This window comes from Naegleria fowleri (assembly GCF_008403515.1).
Source record: "Naegleria fowleri strain ATCC 30894 chromosome Unknown tig17, whole genome shotgun sequence".
Classification (NCBI taxonomy): Eukaryota; Heterolobosea; class Eutetramitea; order Acrasida; family Naegleriidae; genus Naegleria; species Naegleria fowleri.
In genome coordinates, this window is record NW_025407949.1 from 88,185 (window position 1) to 102,277 (window position 14,093).

Here is a 14,093-nt window from a genome sequence, read left to right on the forward strand (position 1 = left end):
TTTTGGCGACCATGAAGCCTGACACAAACTTTTGCGAAACAACACTTCAGACTGAAATAAGGAAGAGAATATGTTGAGGAAGAAGGTTGATTTAGTGACAGAGTCACTTCTTTCATTTAGAAATGACTTTTTGCCTTAAAGAGATCGAAGTTGAGAGTTAACCACGAGAATGACTCCATCGCCACGAACAAACAACATTCCTATTTTCCTTTTAGTGGTCTATTGATAATTAGGTACAACATATAAAAGATGAGATGTTTGAGTGATTGATCCATTGTCACAAATTGATGAGGTTATGATCGCATATTGTGGACACAAAAACGACATATCAATTTTCATGATTTTAGGATCGTTGACAAAAGCAAATTTTGAAATCATAACATTTCGAAACAGTTACCTGAAAAAACCAAAAAAAAACAACAAGATGAAAACTTACCTTGATGTGTTGTTCTTCAGTTTCTTTGCTCACTTCAATTTCATGAATGGTTTCTTCCACGTTTCCAAGAACCATGTTTAAGTGTTGATCATATGCCTGTGTTTGTTATATTTTACATTTTAGTTAAGAGTTCACAGAAAACGATCCATCATTGAACATCATCAGTTGTAGTAAAAAGCGTGGTAGATCCGAAAATGGTGTTGATTCATTCCAAATTCGTAGTCGAGGAGAGATAAAGAGTCAATGTAAATTTGCACATCATCATTGATAAATTCCAATCAAAATTTGCATGAATAATTGTTTGAAAGAGATTTGTAAAGACATTCCGAAATTCGAAAATATTATTGAAATGAATGATAATAATTTGTTGTTAATATTTGTAGTGAATCAAAGTGATTCAATATCGGAAATAATAATTTTACAACAATATATTCATCATCATCATCTCAAAAATTCACAAATTCACCCACTCACACATACATGCAAAATTCCCCTCAATTCACGATCTCCTTTCAATTTAATATACACCTGTTCATCAAGTGATAGCCTAATTAAATCGAGTGGTTCCAAAACGGTGGTTGGTTTTCCTTCTTTTTGCATTTTTTCAAAAAAATTGCCTTCAACCTGTTGTTATATTCATCTGAAAGTACTTCTTGGATCATCTTTTTGGTTTTGAGAGAGGTGAGGGACATCGGAAATACACAACTACTATTGGATCGTTCATTTGGATTCAAAATACAATCAATTCTCGGTCAACCACAAATTATGTGTTGTATTCCATTCAAATCAGCCACTTGAGAATTCCCAACGCAACCCGCCGTCTATAAAACCTTCAAAAATTGTTGTTCGTTCGATTTTGAAAGAAATCACGAAAAAAACACCACTCTTTGCTTTTGATCGATATAACATTGCCCAAGAAATTATTTTGAAGTGAAATGAAGCCTTACAATTATCAAATAGAATTGGCTCAAGAGGCCATCAAGAGAAATATCGTGTGTGTTTGTCCCACAGGAAGTGGAAAGACATTGATAGCTGCTTTGGTCATTGACCAACTTTATCATCAAGATCTGGTGAATCATTGTTCGGAACACGTTGGTGAGAGAGATCTTTGTCCTTGCCATTATTGTGAAAAAAATTCTTCTTCTTTGAACAACGCATCACAGCATGCAGATTCTCAAAAGACATTTTTCATCGTTCCAACGAATGCCCTTAGGAAACAGCAACAAGACACCTTGACAGAATATTTCTCGACTCGTAAATGTTCACGTGTGAAGGTGAAAAAAGATTTCGTTATATGCAATGGAAAAACTTGGAATGTCTTGGTATGCACGGCACAATCTCTTCTGAATGCACTTGATAATGACACAATTTCGATGAAGGATGTCAAACTGCTCATATTCGATGAAGCTCATCATGCCGTTGGAGATCATCCTTACATAGGGATCATGCGAAAACATTACCATTCCCACAAAAATAGAATCGAGAATGCAGAAATGAACCAACAATTCATGTTCATGCAGGAGAATGATGTGACGTCAATTAATACTCTACCAAGAATTTTGGGCTTAACTGCCACTCCAACGTCCCATTCTCTTCATAAGAATGTCATCGACATGCATGCCCAGAGTTTGAAAAAGAACAAACTAGAATTTTTCCTCGATGTATGTATTATTGCTCCAAGACATCATATTGAGGAGATGCAGTGCCACACTGCGAACACATTTCAACATGTCCTCACCTACAAAAAATCTGAAAACATTGAAACCATACAAATTATGAAGGATTTTTGTAGCGGATACAGCGCCTTAACAGACTACAAAAGCATTATTGACGAGGAGTACAACTGTTTGGGAGAAATGGGAGTCCTATTTTCTTTTCAGTACTTGAGTGGTAAAGAAAAAATTGTAGATAGTTATCGAGAATTCGAGATGAAGTACCAACACTTGGATCACCTCAGAGATTCATCATTTAAATTTGAAATTATCGAACAAATCAGAAACTCTCCTTATCTATCTTCAAAGGTAAAAAGTCTTTTTGAGCTTTTGATCGTTTACAAAAACACGGTAGGGGAAAACAACGCAAAATGTATCATCTTTGTGGAAAAAATTGCGCATGTCAAAGTACTTACCAAAATACTGAGAAGCTTCACAGAGTTTGATTGCTTCAACTGTAGTGAGCTTGTTGGTATAAGCAGCATGAGCAGAAAAAATCAACAGAATATTGTGAAAGACTTCTCGAGAAGAAAAGTGAAATTGCTTGTTGCTACTAAATCAGGAGAAGAGGGTATTAACGTTTCAAAATGCTCTCTAGTGATACAATACGATTTGTGCAATACCACTAAGGAACACCTTCAATCGAAGGGTCGAGCTCGTTTCCAAAATTCTCATTATATTATATTTTCAGAAGAAGGGAACTTTGAACACAAAAATATCATTAGAAACCTGGAAAAGACACTCACTGAACCTTTAAGCTGTTTTACTTTTGAACAATTCAGAGAAATGTTAATATCGAGCCCAGTATCAATACCTGAAGATGAAAATGAGCAGGATGACGGCAATAATGAATCAAACAATGAGACTTACTCAAGCGATGAAGAAGAGGAAATGGAGCCTTTTTATGTTCCCACTAGCATTAGAAATGATAATTTACAAGCACAAAAACATCAAATGGAGGGAATGACGTTGTTCTTCAGCCATCTTAATGGTTTCTTGAGCAACTTCTCTAATATTTCATTTGGTATTTTAACTTTCCAGTTAATGAAGCCCATAAGGTCCATGAAAATTAAGAATCTTTACGGTGAATTGAACGTAGATCCAAAGTGTTTTTTTAGATGTAGCACAGAGGAGTTTGACATTCTCCAACAATTCCACATGTTATTTTTCAAAATACTGTGCAAGTTCAAATCTGATCAAAAGTACAGCACAGAGGATGGTAGATTTTATATAATCACACCTACAACCATCTCTATGCAGTCAGAACCTCTTAATCCACACGCTTGGATTGATTGGCAATTTATGAAACAATTTATCAGAGATTTTGGGAAGAACAATTCTACGTCACAAGCCGCGTCACAAGAGGAGCCATCGATTTTAGATATTTGGAAAAGTGGTCAATCAATACCAACCGATAGAATCATCGTTACTATGTACAATAATTTCCCTTACTTTTTACTGGGAGTTGATTTTAGTAGAAACCTTCAATCTCCTTTCAACGACACAAAAAAGTCATCAACATTTAAGCAATATTATGAGCAAAAGTACAAACTGGTTGTGACAGATTGTACTCAACCATTACTAACATGTTCAGCCGAGAGAGCTGGAAAGAATTCTGTGTTTTTGATTCCTGAATTTTGTAGAAGAACTTGCTTTTCCATTGAGTTTTATAATCTTTCAAGGCTCGTTTTCACTACTAGCAACGAATTGAACTTTTTGTCTCTGTTAGAACAGCTGCTCATTGTTGAAGATTTGAGGGAAGCCATCAAGCTTCCTACCTCTGTCGATGGAGACATTATACGAAAAGCCATCACTCATAGATCAGCCCAAAATTTAGACTTTAACTATGAAAGATTGGAATTCATGGGAGACAGCATCCTCAAATATGCTGCCACTATGGATATTGTTCTAAAATATCCATCCGAGACAATGAAATTCTACAACGAGGAGCGTCAAAGCAAAGTTAGCAATGCTAACTTGAAACTCGTTGCCAGGAAATTTGGACTTCAACAATTTTACATTGAAACACAATATTATCACCACAAAGTTGCCGGGTTTTCCTACACAAAATCGAAACAAATCGCTGCCATGCGTGGTAAGAAACTGTTAGCCAATATGATGGAAAGTTTAACAGGAGCGCTCAGTGAGAATGACATGCAGTATGGAGTGACATTTTTAAAGAATATGGGTATTATTGAGAGAGATTATTTTACTTGGGATGGGTTCTTGTTCTCGAACAAACCTTCACAACTTAAGGAAAAAATTGAAATGATTGTGGTGGACATGAGAGAACGAGTGAATATCTTGCAACACAAGCTCTCCTATCAATTCAAAGAACCTCTTTATGCTTATTTGTCCTTGTTACACCCTTCAGCAAACATAGGAGGCAATGCCCATAACGATACGCTTGAATTTGTGGGAGATGCTGTATTGGATTTGTATATTGTTCGCACTCTCTATCAAAAGTTTAACTTTGACGAAAGTGTCATGACCGATTTTAAGTCACAATTTGTGAAAAACACGTCACTTCAAGAGATTGCAGATGAATCACAATTGGCTCCTCTCCTCTTCATACCCACCAAACAATTGAAAGGTAAAATTGTGAGCGACATGATTGAAGCTATTATTGGGGCAGTAGCATTAGACTGTGGAATGAATTGGGAAGTAATTTGCAAAGTCATCGAGAACAGCTTTTTACAAGAGCCACTTCAAAAGTGGTTAGAGAGGGTTCAACAATATGCAAAAGAGAATCAAAAGGAAATAACCTCTTTGCCTTCCTCTCTCCCAGGTGTAACTCAATCTTTTATGGATACAATCCCTTCCGAGAAGTTTTCAAAAGATGAAAATTCCACACACTCAACCTTTATGGAATTCATTTCCAAACAATTCAACAACATTCAAGTGAACTTGGTTTTGAAGGTTTTCCTCGATCATCTTACCTCAGAAAGCTATTTGAGGAATTTTTCACTTCAACAAATAGCTCATTATCAAAGTCTATTTACATTGAACGAAATGCCAAAGATCATTTTGTCCACTTCACCTTCATTTATGAAATGGTATTATCTCGACCAAGACAATGATTGGATTTTATTTGATACGCAACACGAATGGGAATATTTTCTTTCTAATAAGTTGTCACATTTGTTGTCGTCAACCACATTGCAACCCCCCAATACACCCATGACATTGAATCTCACACTTGGTGTTCATTTACAGGAATAATTGGTTTGATAAATTGTTTCTATTAAACCAAAACAATTCGATCACAATATTTAACTGAGGACGAGAATGTTTTCAATTTTGGAAATTTCTAGCCGTTACGAATTTCAATTTTTCAAGAATAAAAAAAGATCAAGTCTTGAATTGTTCATCTTCCTCTCTCATGATCATTATCACCTAACACAACAATACCCATGTATTCCCCAAGCACGCCTCAATATCTACGTGAACAATTCTCGCAGCAGTGTCATCATCCTACCGATAACGATCATCCTCTCCTTCTTCTTGCTTCTCACGGAAACTCCAAAGATGAAGACAAAATCTCTTTCCACTCAAAGCCTTCTCATCACTCTCTTAACCATCACCACTTTATTCTGAATACTAATTCACCACCTCCTAGTCGTTTGAAAACTCCTCCAAGAACAGCTACAAAATCTCGTCTCGAGATGACTCCAAACGTTCCCTTCTCATCCCGAATTGATCATCACCAACCTCATCCACCAATATACGATAATAGGAGGAATACAATGATGAGTGCAGAGATGAATCTGGCCTCTACCTTAACCACCATGTTGTTACTCTCTCCTCCACCTGATGATGATAATGCATCCAAACCAAAGAAGAAGAATCACCACAACAATCAAGACTCCTTCTTGACTCCAGTGAAACGATCCTTATTTGAAGATTTCAATCAATGCATGGTGCCGAATTGTACTCCACAAACACTCCATTCCAGTAAGAAGATACAATTTAATGCTCCATCGGAATCTCCTCTCCTTTCTACCATGAAAAGGGAAGAAAATCAACGCAAATTCTCACCCGAGATGATGAAATTCCTATTTGAGAGAACTCTTATTGTGGTGGTTGCTGTGTTGTTGTTTCCTGTGAAAATGGTCTCTCATCTTAGAAACAGAATGATGACGAATCGATCAGAGGATGTAAAAGTGTTGGAACAAGAAGTTGTCTCACAGAAAGAGACACTTCATTCATTTGGAGGTCAAAACAGCACACAAGAATCGAGAATGCCCGATAATCACTCTCTCCAAAAGATCAGTTCAGGGAATTTAGAGACAGATCAATTTCATCAGCAACAACGAGTAGAAGCCCTTGAATTACAAGTGAAAACACTCTCCACACAATTGGAACTGGTTTTGCATGAAAAGCAACAATTGGAAGAACAACTGACAACTCTTCTTTCTTCCTTAAATCATTCTGACAGTCACAGACATGACAAACAAGACAATCTTTCGAACTTATCTGAAACTACACCAGCAACAGTGGTTGATGATGAGAAGGATTGTAAAGAGCAATCAAGAGGTTACGAGATTATGTACATTGAAGATTCTCAACCTATTACTTGTAACACCAATCAACACAAGAATCATGAAGATGAAAACATTCAAATGCTACCAACTCCTACACCAAACTATTCTCAAACCCACTTTGACTTTGTTTTCTCATTCTTCATTGGACCAATCCTTTTAGTACTGTTTTCTTCATGGATGATTGATTTTGCTTAAATTATGAGTAAACAAGTTAGAATTTACTGTTGGACCTCATTAAGGATTCCTTGGAGTTTACTTTTCGAGATGTGACACGACCGATCTCATGGTGATTGAGACTCTACGGTAGGATTCCTCATTCGAGTCGGTACCAATTACTTCCTTCAGTGAAAATCCATGCTTTTCATAATCTTTCAAACTTATAATCTCATGCTTCCATCGATATCTTGCCAGGCCACTCAAAATGAGCAACGAATTGGGTTCCAACACAATACTCGATCGATTTCCTGTTGGCTTTAAATCTTTAATCGGAACTGAAAGGTCAAGCTTTGCACCGCTGTGATGGTCACTAGTGATATTTTGATTTGGCAAACCATCTTGAGAGACTTCATATAAAATCATGACACAAGGCTGTAATATACTCACAATGGAAATAATGGGACCAAAATGAAGAGAATCAGCATGTTTCTTAATGTATTGATAAGGTCCACAATATTCATTAAGAATAATTTGTGAAATGCAAGAGTCATGAATCTGTGAGACATTCACTAGATTTAAACGAGCATGCTCTTGCTGAACTCTCTCCACCAACGATTGTAAATACAATGGAATTCCCAACGAGTTCATTTCCAAAGAATTAGATTTCTCTATTTTCTTCAATTCACCTGTAAAGTAATTGAAATGATATCCAAATTGTTGTGTGCGTCGTGACATGATTTCTGTTTTCCATGGCGATGGTGTTTCCATACATTCCGACTGTCCAATGGAGGTTAATAGCGTGTCATTCTTATTGGTCGATCGGTGATTCGTGTTCACACTACCATTACCGTGATCCATGTGCGAAAGGAGTTGTTGACTTTCTTCGTGTGAAATAAAATTCCGAACGTAGAAGAGTCCTGAGATTTTCTGAACAGGTACTTGTTCCTTCTTGTTTCTAGTTCCAACCATCGAGTTCGTTGTTGCGTTTAATGGCGTCGAAGGATTAAGCATCCTATTGTAACTCTAATAATATTGTGGTGTGAGAAGTTAAGTGAGTCGAGAGTTTTTTTAAATGAATTTCAATTCATGGAGGTGTGAAATTTTGGAATTGCATCCTCGTAAAGGCAAACAGAGAAGATATTTCACAACAGTAATTAGAACTCGGAAGCTCTAAAACTGTAATCACTGTAAATTATTTGATTGTTTCAGAGTACTACTGTATAATAAATCAACTCTGGAGTGTCTCGTTCACTATTTGCAATGTTCAAGCGCTTGATTTATTAAACAAGTTCATTCGATTTTCAGACCTCCGTTTCAACATGGAAGCAAATGGAACGATATGGAAACGCCTTCTTATTGCCTTCTCAAAAGATTTGGTTTCACAAAGAGTGTTTTCTTTTCCTTTTTAGGCCGTGGACTATTTTTGATCGACAAATCTAAAATTGACAACTGACTTGAATTCTCCAAGCTCGATGAAAACTCTACTTTTTCGAAGAGCGCATTATTATTTTGATATTCAATGGCCGTTAAGGATAAAAGCATGACCGCCCTCAACTGGAATGGATTTTATTTTGTAACACTTTTCAACAACTCTTCCTGTCAATTGCCAACATCATCTTCAAAAAAACCCTTCCAAATCATGTCACGGCCACAGCAACCACCACCAACTCTCATCCTTCTCCTTCTCTTCGCTCTCACCACCGCAACCACCACCTTCGTCCTCTCTTCTCCCATTACTCTTCGTTCCTTACGCAAACTCTCTCGACCCATCACTGCCAACTGTTATGGCAACAATTACGATGGCGTTGGAGTCAATGAGAAACATCCCACTTGGGGAATGACCAGTGAACCATTGATTCGACTTTCGAAAGCTGCTTATTTAGATGGAGTGAAGGATCCTCCTCGATTGGCAACTTCAGCTCGAGTCCTTTCGAATGCGTTTAATAAGCAAGGACAATGTGATACGAGTAATGATCATGACCTTTCGGCAATGTTTTATGCATTTGGTCAATTTGTGGATCATGATATTAGTTTTGAAGGTAAGTGTGAAATTAGTGAAAAAATCACACCTCACAATTTCCAAATATATCCATCCCAATCCACTTGGGTTTCAACTCTCTCCATTCATTCACTCTCTCACCTCTTTGAATCTTTCCTACATTCAATTCCACTCAATTCCACACTACAGGTACTGGTTTGAAATTCACCGAAACTCTCAACATTGACGTTCCACCAGGTGATGTCTGGAATGTTCCTTTACCTTTCACAAGAGCTGTCTTTTCCTCCAACAAACCTACCTTCATCAATGAGCCAGTAGGCCCTGTCAATTTTGTCACTGGTTTTCTTGATTGTTCTCAAATTTATGGAAATGATTTACAACGTGCTCGTGAATTGAGAGAATTTCGAGGAGGATTGTTGAGAAGTCAAGTGGCGTTCGGAAAGGAGTTTTTGCCCAAGACGAGAGTGGATCCTGTCACTGGTTTGTTTTATCTTGGGGCAGGTAATAATACTGTAATTGCTGTAAGTAGAAAGTATGGAATGGTGTGTCTGAATCAAGGTGTCAAATGTCAATAATGTCAAATGATTCAAAATAGGGAGATACAAGAGCTACGGAAGCCCTTCCAATTTCCATCATGCAAACCTTGTGGTTGAGAGAACACAACCGAATGGCTTGTTTGGTAGCTGAACGTTTTGGAGTTGCTCATTCCGATGAATTGTTGTCCGACTCGGCAGTCGACGAATGGATTTTCCAAACGGCTCGTTCGATTGTGTGTGCCGAAGTTCAACATATTATTTATAATGAATACTTGCCAAGATTGTTGGGTTCGCAAGCACCAAGACCATGTGAGTTGGAATATGATGAAGATGTGAGAGTGACTGCCAAGTAAGTTTTTAAATTGTTTAAGGTGAACCTCAAATGACATTTGACATTTATTTAAAAAAATATTACAGTGTCGAATTTGCCACTGCTGCCTATCGTTTCGGACACAGCATGGTCGGCTGCAGCATTCACAAATTCGCAGCCAACGGTACTGAAGTTCCAGAATTACCATTCGATTTGGCATTCAACGCCTATCCACTCCTCATGGCAGGTCCAGAAGAATACGACATGTTCCTGAGAGGAATTATCAAACACCACTCTTTCAATTTGGATGAAAAAGTTGTGGATGGTTTACGACAAGTCATTCGTGGAAGACTCGATTTGCCTGCTCGTAACATGCAACGTGGACGTGATTTGGGTTTACCAGATTACAACACCATTCGTAAGGCTGTGGGTTTGAAACCTCAAAATATGACTGAAATTACGGACAATTTGGATTTGCAAAACAAGTTGATTCAATTCTTTGGTGTGAATTTGGTGAATTTGGAACCATGGTTGGGAATTTTGATTGAAAAGAAACAAACAGATTCCTTGTTGGGTGAACTAGGAACTTTGTTGATTAAGGATCAATTTACCAAGTATGTGAAAGGAGACAAGTGTTTCTATACACACAATCCACAACGATGGGCACGTGTTGAATTGAGAAGAGCAATTGAAAAGGTGACTTTGGCTGATATTATTGCAGAGAATACTGGAATTTCAATGAATGATCGAGCAATGGGAACTTCTCCATGGACTGCCAAGTATGGACCTTTGGTGTAAAACTGTGTGAATTCTGATGATTCCAAAGATGTAATGTATCATTTTGGATGTCAATGAATAGCTGTGTTGTTTTTTAAAAACTGAACTTTGATTTTAAAAAATTGTAATGTGAAAAGATGGAATTCCAGTGTTGGTGAGAATATTTCGATGATTTTAATCATTCAAACTCAAACTCTCCAAATACTTGTTTAAAAAGTTATCTACATCATAGGTCACAATATCATCATTTTCTTGAACCTTATCCTTCACAGCCTCCTTCAATGCATTGACACTTCTCTCCAAATATTGTTCCTTCTTTTCTTTTGAAATATTTTCTTCATCATGACTCAATTTGAAATACACTTCGAACAGTAAAACATTCAATCGCACTCTCCAATCTTTCATTTCTTTTTTCATGAAGAGAGAACCTCCTAAATCGAGACATGTTCTTGCTTCTTCTAAATTGAGAAGGCCTGAAGATGACTTTGAGTCTTCTGAATTTTCACACAACTGATCACACACATACAGATACATGTAACATTCTGCCAAATATAAATTCAATTTGGGAAATGATTCTGATCCCATGTGACGAACTTTTTGAAGTATCGAATCCTTCTCGTGAACATCAGGTTTGATGACTTCGAGAGCAGTTTTTAAAACAACAATGGCGTTTTCTGCACTTGTTTTTGCTTTCTTAATGGTATCCATATCCTTTTTCTGCTTACTGTGTACACATAACCCATGATGATTGGAAATGATTTGCATGTATAATTTAGTCTTGAGAAGATAGGCATATCCCAAATTAATGCTCACAAGACCAATGTATTGATCTTGCGTTGAGAGTTCTTTCTTTTCATGAGAAGGTGGCTTTTTGAGTTGTTTGAATCCTTGTTCACTCTTTCCAAACCATTCAATTGCTAAATCGATGGATTTCAGCCATTGTTTGGAGGCTTCTTCGAATTTTTCACATTTCTCTTGTTGTTGTGAAGCATTTGCAGTGGAAGGAGATACTGAGCGCTGATGTGACAATATACTCTCTCTCAAAATAATGGAATATTCTTTAAATAATTTAGTAACAATGTCTTCTTTTTGCATTGATGCATACTCTGCTTTGAATTGAGACCATGCCTCTTCTTCCTTTGCTAAATAAGTATTCGCAATGTTCATACATAAAGAGGCATATTTGGTTGGATCTGAATCAGTGACTTTTCTGACCTCCAATACTTTTTGGAATGCCTTAATCGCTTCGTCGTACTTCTTCTTTTGTTTGAGAAGGTGAGCCATTTGTGAATATGCCACTGCATAGTCATCTGGTGAATTTTGTGGAGTAATGACATTGAGAGCACTCTTTAAATAATACAAGGCAATATCGTCATTGCTAGATCGATAGAATTTGTCATGATTGTGTGTATAGAGTGGAGGAAACTGTTGTTGCAATGAGTTTTTCATATCTTTCATTACTTCAAAAGGATTAAACGATCGTTGCAAATATAAAGAAGCCAATTGAATTTCAATTTTTGGAGCCATTAATGAAAATCTCACGTCACTCAAAATATGAGGAGGGATTTTGGTCTTATTGGTGGAATTATTTGCTTCCTTGTAGTCAGATGTTTGAATGGGTGATCGATTCGATTGCAATAAAGTTTCCAAAGTGGCAATTGAAATTTCTTGAAAGTGATGAAAATCATATTGCTTGACAAGTGGAGCATCTTCCAATTTAAATTCAACTTTTCGTTGCTCTTCAGGTGACAACACAGGAGACTTGAAAGGCAAAATGGCAGGTAATCGAACATTTTGTAAAAAGGTTGCAAAGTTAAAAAGTTGAACCACGATTTGATATTTGGCTTGAAAATTATTGAGAGCATTGTTGGTATGCTCTTTATCAGCCTCTTCAAATTTGTTTTCAATGTATCGAGTCATGTATTTTGGAAATTCTTCGGATTGAAGCAACAAGACAGATCCTGTTTGTGCAAGAAGTTGATAAATCTCGGAAGGAGATTGAGAATTTTTGGCCATGAAATCAATGACTGCATTCAAGAAACGAATGGCCACGCTTTCCTGAGATTGTGATGACTTTTCAGAGGTGGATGATTTGGGCGATTGACTGGAAGACATTTTTTTGTTGTAACAGTTGTTGGTTTGTGTGTGTCCGAGTTTGGATGTCTTCCTGATGTGTTCAAAGTATTGCCAATTTCTCTTGTGTGGTGGTGGTGGTGGTGCTTGCATCGTGGTGGTGTCGGTTGAAAAGTAGAGTGCATTCCTGATAATGTGTAATTCAATTCCGAGAAGAGATCTCTTGCGCAACAATAATCATTTGGAGGTTGTGTGTGGATGGTCAAAAACGATATGTAAATAAAAAGTACTACTTTTAGAGTGGTTTAATAAACAATCCTATTCGAAAATGTGTTGGTTAACAAAATGTTCATCCCTTGTGGATTTGTTGACAACAATTCAAGAGTTACAATCCGTTCAGTTTCATATATTTCAGTACAAATGTAATCTTGATGATGAATTAAAATGTCGTAGATGATTTAATGTTTGGCGGAGAAGACGCCAAACATCTTCTTTCTGACTGGTGGGCAGATGAAAGCATAGGCAGCCATAAGACCTCCACCAACAACACCGCATTTGACCAAGGAACCCAAGAAAGACGATCCAAATGGTCTAGTAGTAAGACCTAATGAGTGTTTATAATTTCAAATTTTCATATGAAACAAATGAAGCAAGAAATAACAGCCATGATGAAGTCATTTTGCCAAGTTTCCAATCAATTTTCAAACACGAATTAAAATAACAATATTCCATGTTGTTTTCCCATTGTATAATATACAGTGGTAAAGAAGATTTAGCATGTACATCCAGCGATATCACAGGGCCGAGAAGAACCATAATTATTGATGATGAACAAGAGAAATAATTTTACTCACCTGCACGCATTTGACTCATTTTTGGAATATTTTTTTCTGTAGCAACAATAACGTCCTCAATGCCAGAAGAGTAGTAGTCGCAAAGTCAGAGATTATTAATCCTCGAGTTCTGTTTAAGTGTTGACCTAATTTTCATATCGAGAAACATAAGGTCCACAAGAATTTGATTGGAAGGGACTTCCCCATGCTTTTTCTGATGCTGGTTTAATGCGTTGCAAGCAGGAATCGAGGAAGAGATCTCCTTCTGTTTCCTTTTGTTCTATAAAGAGATTCTCAACAACACCTTTGGTTAAGAGAGGCTCTTTTGGAGGCATGTCCTTCTTATCTATGAATGCATTGTTCCATGGCCCACTTATAGCCTCTGTTTGAACAGATTTACAGCATTGCTCACTCAATGCATTCCTTACCTGTTCCTTTTTCAACCATAAATTCCTCTCTACAAGAAATGTTTCAAAGAGTCCCATGAAAGAATCCACTTGCTGGGAGAGTTGAAGAGTGGTTTCATACAATTCATTCCGAAAATTTAAATCTTCTTCAACAATTCTGGCAAATTCTAATTCATTCGTCATCATCTTTGAAAGATCCAAACCTCCCATTGAATCTCAACAATGATTAAAGAGCCTTACCTCATTCTGAACTTGTCCCAACTCCACTAAGGCTCGCTTCGGATTCAAACAGACTTTTCTCTTGGAAACA

General features: G+C 37.1%; 7 protein-coding genes across 7 annotated transcripts; 3 read left to right on the forward strand and 4 right to left on the reverse strand.

Moving 5' to 3' along the window:
- Positions 1–135: 135 nt before the first annotated feature.
- FDP41_013090 (uncharacterized protein) lies at positions 136–1,036 on the reverse strand (the record flags this gene model as incomplete). The annotated part of the gene is made up of 3 exons (XM_044703682.1): positions 136–219; positions 437–532; positions 917–1,036. 3 exons carry the CDS (start codon positions 1,034–1,036, stop codon positions 136–138), a joined length of 300 nt encoding a protein of 99 aa, XP_044565320.1.
- Positions 1,037–1,371: 335 nt separating this feature from the next.
- On the forward strand, positions 1,372–5,370 carry FDP41_013091 (uncharacterized protein; the record flags this gene model as incomplete). The annotated part of the gene is made up of 1 exon (XM_044703683.1): positions 1,372–5,370. One exon carries the CDS (start codon positions 1,372–1,374, stop codon positions 5,368–5,370), a length of 3,999 nt encoding a protein of 1,332 aa, XP_044565321.1.
- A 191-nt stretch (positions 5,371–5,561) lies between these two features.
- On the forward strand, positions 5,562–6,887 carry FDP41_013092 (uncharacterized protein; the record flags this gene model as incomplete). Its single annotated transcript, XM_044703684.1, has 1 exon — positions 5,562–6,887. The coding sequence occupies one exon, from the start codon at positions 5,562–5,564 to the stop codon at positions 6,885–6,887; it is 1,326 nt and encodes a 441-aa protein (XP_044565322.1).
- A 57-nt stretch (positions 6,888–6,944) lies between these two features.
- Positions 6,945–7,859, reverse strand: FDP41_013093 (uncharacterized protein; the record flags this gene model as incomplete). The annotated part of the gene is made up of 1 exon (XM_044703685.1): positions 6,945–7,859. One exon carries the CDS (start codon positions 7,857–7,859, stop codon positions 6,945–6,947), a length of 915 nt encoding a protein of 304 aa, XP_044565323.1.
- Positions 7,860–8,487: 628 nt separating this feature from the next.
- Positions 8,488–10,491, forward strand: FDP41_013094 (uncharacterized protein; the record flags this gene model as incomplete). Its single annotated transcript, XM_044703686.1, has 4 exons — positions 8,488–8,887; positions 9,037–9,368; positions 9,443–9,732; positions 9,801–10,491. 4 exons carry the CDS (start codon positions 8,488–8,490, stop codon positions 10,489–10,491), a joined length of 1,713 nt encoding a protein of 570 aa, XP_044565324.1.
- A 153-nt stretch (positions 10,492–10,644) lies between these two features.
- FDP41_013095 (uncharacterized protein) lies at positions 10,645–12,585 on the reverse strand (the record flags this gene model as incomplete). The annotated part of the gene is made up of 1 exon (XM_044703687.1): positions 10,645–12,585. One exon carries the CDS (start codon positions 12,583–12,585, stop codon positions 10,645–10,647), a length of 1,941 nt encoding a protein of 646 aa, XP_044565325.1.
- Positions 12,586–13,522: 937 nt separating this feature from the next.
- Positions 13,523–13,993, reverse strand: FDP41_013096 (uncharacterized protein; the record flags this gene model as incomplete). Its single annotated transcript, XM_044703688.1, has 1 exon — positions 13,523–13,993. One exon carries the CDS (start codon positions 13,991–13,993, stop codon positions 13,523–13,525), a length of 471 nt encoding a protein of 156 aa, XP_044565326.1.
- Positions 13,994–14,093: the final 100 nt, after the last annotated feature.